This window comes from Martes martes (genome assembly GCF_963455335.1).
Source record: "Martes martes genome assembly, chromosome: 12".
In the NCBI taxonomy this organism is placed as follows: domain Eukaryota; kingdom Metazoa; phylum Chordata; class Mammalia; order Carnivora; family Mustelidae; genus Martes; species Martes martes.
The window spans coordinates 73,960,240-73,969,456 of NC_137900.1; the positions used below are offsets into that span (position 1 = coordinate 73,960,240).

Genomic DNA, 9,217 nt, shown 5'->3' on the forward strand with positions numbered 1-9,217 from the left:
ATATGTCCAATTGAAAAGTATCCATTGAGTGAAAAGGCCTGAAAACTGTGGTTTATGTCTTCTGGGTTAGTGTTTGGCTTTATGTCTTAATATAACACTTCTCTAGCTCTAGAAATGGAGTCTTCTACTTCTCCTTAGCTTTTGATATAACTCCTTAGCTTTTGATATAACTGTTACCTGGAGGTAACATGGTCAAAGGTAGGTGAGGCTAGGAAGTGGCAGGCAGGGGAGAAAAAGACAAAATGACAAGTCAGAAGACTGGACTGACTCTGTGGCATTTACTCAGTTTTGTGACTAGCATTTAGTTACCTAACTTCTTCCAGAATCTGATGCTGTTCCTATAAAGCTCGAATCTTCAGAACAGATTCTGTAAAATCTTGATATGAAAGCACTGTAAAGTTATAAATCTCTTTACAAATTAAAGGTATATCTGCTCAAGAATGGACACACTGAATAATTCGGTGGCCACTACGAAGAGATATCCTCTCTGAGCACATTTATACCAGGACAACATGGCAAGAGGTAGGGGATGGGAGAGACTTTCCTATCCTTTGACCACAGAGGTGAAATAGGACAGAACAGCTCATCCTCTCTCTGTGTCTAGGCATCCAAGTCTTTGCCCAAGAGTTCTCATGATACAGTTCAACCAAACACAACATATTCCTGGCAGCCAACAATGATGACAGAAGCAGCAGGTGTACATCTGCTTATTATTCTTATTCTTATATTATCATTCTCATTATTCTACTTCATGCACTGAGGACTCATTCAATTCCTTCATTCATTCGCATTTCTAAGGTTTGGCTGGGATAACGAAACAAGCTCCTATATAAGACCAAGGTAATAGGAGAACTGTTTAAAAGTTTAAGCAGCACAAAAGAGAGGCCTTTTCCAGGGGGACATTTAGAAGCTCATCTTTTCAGTATTGAAACAACTAAGCCTCTGCATCAGTGAGCAACTCTTGACATCTAAATCATGCTCTGAGTTTGCATCAGCTGAATCCATGGCAGATTGTATGACTCCCCCTCAACCTTTTCCTCTAGAAGGAAAGCTCATACCTCCCTATTCCTTTAGGATTTGGACCAGCAGAAAGCCTGCTGGAAAATGTACAAAAGCTATTATTGGTCTACTGTATGAAAACAAAATGGCTCTAACTTTATTCATCAGGGTTTTAATCTAGTGCCATCTCACACATCTCCAGATTTTATTAGAAAACTTAACAACAGATCCTTTCTTCCCATAAGGCTGAGAGAGCAGACTTGCCTCCTGGTAAAGGTGTGAATGTGTACTAGTGAGGACATATCACAGTGATGCTCCTTCCCTAGGGCTAGGAAGATAGCTGCTGCCCATCTCTTCCTAGTCTTCGGGCCATCTAAAGCTTGAATTTTTTTGTGAGACAGCATATTCCCCACCAGAGGATCATATTTCTGGAACTCTGGAACGTTGGAGAAAAGCAGAAATTTTTTCCAAAGGAAGCTGCATGCTGTTTGTTTAATAGATATTTAGTGAACGTGAAGTAGGAATGAGGGGCTCTGCTTTTATTACAAACTTGAAATGCTGAAGAGGTGGAGAGCCTTGCATTCATGGCATGGCCCATCCAAAAGATGCAGTTTAGGAAAGGCAATTTATAAACACATGGCAGAGAGAAAAATGAAGAAGAAAGGTCATTATGAAAAAGTCACTCCTTGGAAAGGAGAATCTGAAGAGCTTTTTGTTTGTTTTGTAAAAGGTTTTCATGTAATTAAGTTCAAGGTGCTAAATCTTCCTCCCATTCTATTGACTGTGTTTCTGCAAGGACCTGTGCTACCTGTAGATGCACTGCTTTAGTCCTTGCCCTCCTTGATGAGTGCTGGGGGGATGGATAATGTCTAAAAAGAAAAGGCCTACACTGCAGTTTATCCATTGAAATAAAGTGTAATATACTGAAAGCTAACAGCAAATCTCATGCTGGTAAAGGAAATTCTACATGTTGGGATTTTTACATAAGAGGAGTCAGGTGTGTGGACTGTTAGGGACAGCCATGGACTTGCAAGCATGTATCTACGTTTCTGTTATTGTGCCTTATGTATTTGTCTGCCTGTGTTTATGTCTGTGTATAGTTGGGTGGACATTCAGTTTCAAGTGGAAGAGGTTTGAAAAACTAATTTTTCTTGGGAAAGTCATTAACAGCCTCAAAAATATCCCTGCAATATTCACTTTCCCAGCTCACAAGCACAGTCTGTTCCAATAATACCATTCTGCACACACATGGGAATCTGATGAAGTGTCTCATTTCCCTGATGAAATGTATTAAGTTTCATATCCAAACCCGAACTACACAGCTTACAATTTTCAAACTAATTCTGCAATGAAACCGGCTTGTCTCATCCTCATGCAGAAACCCATATTCGAACTTCCACTAATGTCATTTTTTAAACATCACTCCTCTTCTATTGATTTTCTCCCAATACCATATTGTAATTATACCTAACAATACTCATCAGCGGTTTAGAAAAGTTACAGTAAAGATGCGTTAAGTTTCCAGGTTAGCCAGGGACTGAGTCCAGTTGACCCTCTCCTGCACCTTCACATAATCCAAATGAGAAAAGAAAAATAAAATCAAAGGGAAGGTCAGTGAACACCAACTTTTGAGAAGTCTCGGCTTGTTAGATTACAAATGGATCCAGACTGAAGAACAGCACTGGGAACCTTGTTGGCAATTTCCCTTTCCAAGACAGGATGTAGTATTTGGAAGGAGAAGGCTGAAGACAGAGTAGGTCTTGAAGCGAGCAGTGTGTACTCGATTCATTACCCATTTAACTGTTTTGGATCAACGTACTCAGAGGCCCCAGGCAAACCTGGCCAATCCAAACAGAGGAGTGGGTATATGGCAAGTTTTTCCCTGATGCAGCAGGGTTCTTCTCAGATGGAGTGGGTGGTGACATCAGGAAAAAGGCCAGCCCTAGGACTTCATGAGTACTTGGAGTGGGGGCCAACAGAGGACTGGATTTGCAAAACTCAACCCTGCCTGTGAAACAATTCAGTAAAAGGAGAGCATCTTTAAGGAGTTACTTCATCTCCTAGAGGCAAAAGCTTTTCAAACTTCACAGGAAATGAAAAAAAGCATAAATGAAAAGAAAAATAAATTCAATCAGTTGATGAAATGATAGAGGTTATCAAATGAAGAAATTTAGAATGCAAGTAAAACACCGAGAAAAACAACTTTCTTCATACTTAGCAGTGGGAAGGTTAATACCATCGAGATGCAAAGAGCATTTGCAAATCAATAAGAAAAAGAACCGCCCTCAAATAAAAAATGGATAATAATCCCCAAATATTTTAATGGATATCCAAAAAGCAAAGTTATATATGGCCAATAATATATGAAAAAAGTGTTCAGACTCACTAATAAGGAAATGCAATTCAAAATGGGACTCTTTCACATATAAAGTGGGACAAGGGGGTGGTGTTCAAATTATACTAAACCTGTGTTGGCTGCTTCCTAAGGACTGATCCAGGTACTTCACATAGGAGTACAATTTGGTACCAATTTTCTGCAGGAAAACTTGGCACATGCCTAAAAAATGGGCATACTCTTTGATGTATCAATAGCTGCCACTTCAGAAATTTCCATTAAGGAAATTATTAAAGATATGAACAAAACTTTAGTAATACAATATTGTTTAAAATGGCTTAAATATATAATAATAGGTATTCACATGGTAAAAATAAAGGCATATTCTATGACAGAATACTATGTGACTACAAAAAAATGATAAAGTAAAAGTATATTTCTTATTATGGAAAGAAGACTGAAAATATGGTGGAATAGAAAGTCAATTTAAAAAAGAGAATGTGCAATATAATCTGTTTTGGGAAAACACTGCTTATGCATGAACAAAAAAAAATACCTATTATTTAAAGAACTGAAAAAAGTCAAGAAAAGTGTGTATCACAATAGTACAGTGTATTTACAGGAAATTTGTCTGATTATTTCATCTTCTATAAACCATTTATTATCAGTAAAATAAAATGTATTTAAAAAGAAAAAAATAATGAACCGAAGATACTTCAGCAAGAATCCAGACACAGAAGATATAGTCAGAAAATCAACAATGTTTCTGTAGAACAAGAACAATCATTTACAATTGAATTTGAAAAGGTGCTATTCACTGTAGCAATATTGAGTAGAATATAGTTCGGTCTAAATTTGGAACTGTATGCAGGACTTAATTATTAGAAATCTACAAGCTTATTGAATGATATAAAAAGAACTGGTTATATATGGACATACCATATTTTTGACTTGGAGGGAACTATTTTATAATAATAGTAATAATAATAATATAAGTAATCTACAATTTAATTCAATATTTTCTGTATTGAAATCAAAATCCTGGTTGCTTTCATTTGAAATGTGTGAAAATGAATTAAAAATCCATAGTAAGTAATAAGTGCATAAGAATTGATTTCAAAGGGATAAGAAAAAAGGAGAATTTGCACTGACAGATATTTAAATATATTGTAAAGTTATAATAATTCAATCACTTTTGCAAAGTTAAATAATAATAAATAGATAAGGCAAATTAATAGAAAGTCAGGAGATCAAATACACATACGCATTTAGTGGATGATAAAAGTCGCATTCAATTAAATTGAAAAAGGATGGATAGCTTTCAATCAAATGATACTAGGACAACTTATTAACTACTTACTAAAAAATAAAACTGGATAGCTCTGCCATACCATACACTAAAATAAGTTCCAGACGAATTATACTGTTAAATGGAAAACCATTTCTCCAATTTGGGAAATGAAAAGGCCATTCTAGGAATGCAAGAAAATATGGGATCTTAAGGACAATGTAATAGATTTGAATATATAAAAAGTTACATCATCCATCTAACAACACTGCAATAAACAAAAGTAGAAGGTAGTGACCTGGAAAAACATTTGCAGCATATACAAATAGGAGTTACCACTCTTACTATATAAAGAGCTTTTACAAATCATTAAGGGAAAAAAAAAAAAACTAACATGTACTGTCAGTGCAAAATGGAAACAATTATGACCAGGTAATGATCAAAGGAAAAAGACAAATGCCCAGTAAATGTACTGGAAAATGTTTATCCTCAATAAAACTAAAAATGTGAATTTGCTGAGATGATACCTCTATTCAATGATGAAATTGGCAAAGATATTTAAAATAATAGTACATGTTATTGGTGACCATATGGCAAATCTACTGCTGTGATACTCTGCTGGTGGGAATGTAAATTTACACAACCCTCCAGGAGAGAATTGGACAGTACACATCAAGAAGCTTACAAGTGTTTATATTCTGAAGTCAGGAACCTTCCTAAGGAAGTAATCAAAGGGCATACAAATATTTGTGTTTACCACAACTTTGTTAACAAAAACCCTAAGTGTCCAATAATAATAGGTGACAAGTAAAATAAATGACGGTGTATGTATTCAATGGAATAGTATGCAGCTAATGTAGACTAAAGTAGACTAGTGTAGATCATTTTTTATTTAACAAATGAAAAATGCAGACTACAAAACAGCAAGACACCACTGTGGTGAAAATCATGCACAAGCATACTGGGTCACTATTCAACAACATGTAAACAGTGGGTTTTTTTTTAAAGGGTGATGGGGTTATAATCCCCCCCTTTTCCCTCCTTTCTGTTTCATTCATTCCATAAATATTGGCTTGCTGGTATATGTCAGACATTTCTGTACGTTCCAAATTTTCTTCAACTGAATATGCATTACTTGGTTAATCAGAAAAAGTTAAATTACGTAAAAGTCCATCCTCTATAATTGACTTCCTTTTCCAGATGCTAAAAATCCTATAAAGGTCTCAGAGTAAAAGTAAGACGCTTAGCATGCAGTGAAATGAGTATCAAAAACATAAAATAACACAAAAAGGAATCGAGGAACTATTCAGGTCGCTCTACCTCTTACCTTTAGAGACACTTCATAACACACCCACACTCACCTGTTCCAGCTTGGACATGGTCTATCCCTGCAAGTGCGAACGTGAACCGCATTTTAAGGACCTCTTCCTAAGAGGGCCCTCAAAGAAGACCCCTCTGAGGAGCCTGCCATCTCACTAAGCGTTTAAAACCCATGACCCGCCCGGACTCGCTCTCAACAACAGGAAGGTAGGTAGGACTCTGATTCTGTGCACTGGGACTTAACGTGGGGGAAGCTGCGGCTTGCCGGAGCGTGAGCCCCGGGCTGGAGGTGAGCCGGCAGCACAGGATGGGCAGGGCCGGGTGGGGGCGAGGGCCGGAGCCCGGAGGGGCGGGCGCCTTACCGCGGCTTGCTGGAAGGCGCCCTTGGTGTAAGTGCCGCCGCCGCGGTAGGTGATGGCCGGGATCTCGCGGCTGAGCAGCGCGCACTTGTGCTGGCGCGCGCGGCTGTGGGAGATGTAATCGACGCGCGGCACCACGTTGTTCTTGGACGAGAAGGTCACGATGGCCACGCGCGTGGCCGTGGACACCACGGGGAAGTCGGAGAGCAGCTTGCGGACGAACTTGAGCTCGCTGAGGAAGTTGGCTTGGCCCACGCTGGACGACTCGTCTACCAGGAAGACGAGCTCCAGGCGCTCGCTGAGCTCCCGCAGCCGCCGCACGCGCCGCCGGAACGCCTGGCCCAGCCGCTCCACTTTGCTCTCCGCCGCGTCCTCGCCGGGCGCGGGCGGCGCCGGTAGCCGCCCGGGGGCTCCGGGGGCGGCCTCGGGGAAGAGGCGGAAGCTGAAGTTGCGCGACGGGGACATCTGCTGAAAGGTCGCCCAGCCCGAAACGAGCGCCAGACCCCAGCAACAAAAGGCCAGGCGCGGCCACATCGCGCTGGAGACGGAGCGGCCGGGCCGGAGCGCAGGCGTCGGCCCCGGCGCGGAGGGACGCTCGGCCGCCCGGCTCGCGGAGGGGCGTGCGCGGCGCGGGCGCTGGGCGGCGGCGGGAGCCTCGGCACCCTCTTATCCCGGCTTGGGGACACCGGCGGACTCCCGCGGCTCCGGGGCTCGCGGGGAACGGCGCGCGCTCTCTACCCCTCGCGCTCTCGCTTTTTTCCTTCCCTCTCGCCTCCTCCCTCTCTCTCCGAAGCCTATGAAATGTTTGAAGGAAAGGGGGCAGTCAAGAAAAATCTCCCGCGTCCCTCCTTCTCCCTCTCTTCCTCCTCTCTCTGTTTCTCCTGCTCCCCTCGCCTCTCTCCTTCCTCTATCTCTGCCTCTATCTCTCTCCTCCCCCTCTCATTCTCCTCCCGGGATCAGGCCAAAGACTCGGAGATTCCATGACACCAGAACCCCGCGTCTGTCAGGCTGTCAACATTCCCGCAGCAAGCGCACCAGCGCCGAAGCCCTGATTGATCCCATATGTCTGGCAGGAGCTGCAGAGGAATTCACTGGAGATGGATCCAGATACCGAGAGTGCCACAGTAATTGGAAACACTTTGTAGAGGAAAACACACACGGACTGGCCAGCGGGTTGAACGCATCCTTTGAAAACTGCTTGCTCACCTTTTGTGTCTCTTTTTCCTCCCCGCAGGTGCCCCACCGCCCTCACCAAATAGATGTTTATTTAACTTTGCTGGTGGGGATTTCTGGTCAGTGGTGTGTGTGGGTGTGTAGACTCGCCCCCTCAGACCACACCACGTAGGGATTGCAGCTACCCCTACGCATAGCATGGGCATAATCTGTCCTGCTGCTTCGTCCATGCATTTACTTATTCACTCGTTGGTTCATTCTTTCATTCATTCAACAAATACCTTTGAGCACCTATTATGTGCCAGGACACCAGGAATATGAGGAGAGACAAAAACGGCCATGGATCTTGTCTCCAGGGAACTTACAGGGTAACAAATCAGGTGACCATTAGCCAGATATTCCACAAACGATATATATAATTATGGCCCTCAAAGTAAGTGCTAGGAAGGAGATCTCCGTAGACAGACTTGACCCTGAAGAGGTCAGGGAAACCTTCTCTAAGAACCTGTTGGAATCTGAAGAATGAGTAGAGTTCCTTTACTGCCAGTACACTCTCATGTGTCTGTGGTCTTGTTTCAACAGGCAAGACCCAGAGAGGTCTATTTCCTTGACGTTGAGTGGTACCTGGCACATAGCTACGGTGAAACACAGGTTGCCACATGGGTGTGGTTTTTCCAAAGCAAGATCCCAAAAGTAAACGCATACTTTGCATTAGAGGCAGGGACCTCAGTTAAAATATTCCAGCTACGAGTCGAGAGACTTGTGTAGAAAGGCCCCTGGAGTTTCAAAACCACCTAAACCAAGTTACTTCCAAACCTTGGCATCAGTTTCTGCATCTATTTCATGATAAAATTCAATGATCTTCAAGTTCCTTCTATCTCTAGTATCAGATGATTTAATTCCATCTATATTTAATGGAATTCCTTCATTGAGAGGTATCACAGTGTATTGGTTGAAATGTTAAGGCTCTGGAATTAGTTTGCCTGAGGTGAAATCTCGGCTCTACCATTCACTAGTTGTATGACCTTGACATCAGTTTGCTTATCTATGAAACGGAGTAATAATAATAGTTTGGTAGGGTGACTGTGAGGACTTAATCACAAAAACCTAAAGTTCTTAGGACAGGGCTTAGAATATAATGTGTTTTCTATAAATGCTGATTCTATCATCGCCACCTTTAATCATGAACATTCTTCAAACTCTTAGTTTTCTAACAATATTTATTGACCACCTATCATGTGTCAGAATGTTAGATACTGAGGTTTTAAAGTTGACTAAGACTCAGTTGCAGTCCTCCAGAAGTTCAAAGGATATCAGAAGAGAATATAATTTGGAAACCTTTACAAAGCAGTAAGATGACTGCAGGAATGGAGAAGGGGGAGCAGGAAGGAGAAAGGTCTAAATCCTCCTGGGGAATGAGCAAGAACTTGTTTGAGCTGAAACTTTAAAAAAAGAGAGAGAGAGAGAGAGAGAGTTCTTCCAAATTTTATCTACTCTGTGTTGTTTCAAACACATCATTAAGAGCTAACATTTCAGGACTTGGATGTGCCAGGCACCATGGCAACTACAATGTGTACTAGCTCATGTGTTCTCCACAAAACTCCAGGGGGGTAGACAATTCCACTAGGACTCTTTGGTTGCAAGCAATAGGCACCCAACTTCTCCTCATTTAAACAAAAGGGGATTTCTTGGCTTGCATAACTAAACTGGGGAAAGGGCAGGGGTGGAGCTGGTCTCAAAAGG

The 9,217-nt window shown here is 41.9% G+C and overlaps 1 protein-coding gene across 1 annotated transcript in view; it reads right to left on the reverse strand.

The window, feature by feature from the left end:
• SVEP1 (sushi, von Willebrand factor type A, EGF and pentraxin domain containing 1) overlaps positions 1–6,835 on the reverse strand; it is a gene marked incomplete at both ends in the record, with an annotated part of 180,617 nt that extends 173,782 nt beyond the window's left edge. The window contains one exon of the mRNA XM_080820303.1: positions 6,305–6,835. Within this exon, the coding sequence (XP_080676429.1) occupies positions 6,305–6,835 (531 nt within the window). The remainder of the gene's footprint in view (positions 1–6,304) is intronic.
• Positions 6,836–9,217: the final 2,382 nt, after the last annotated feature.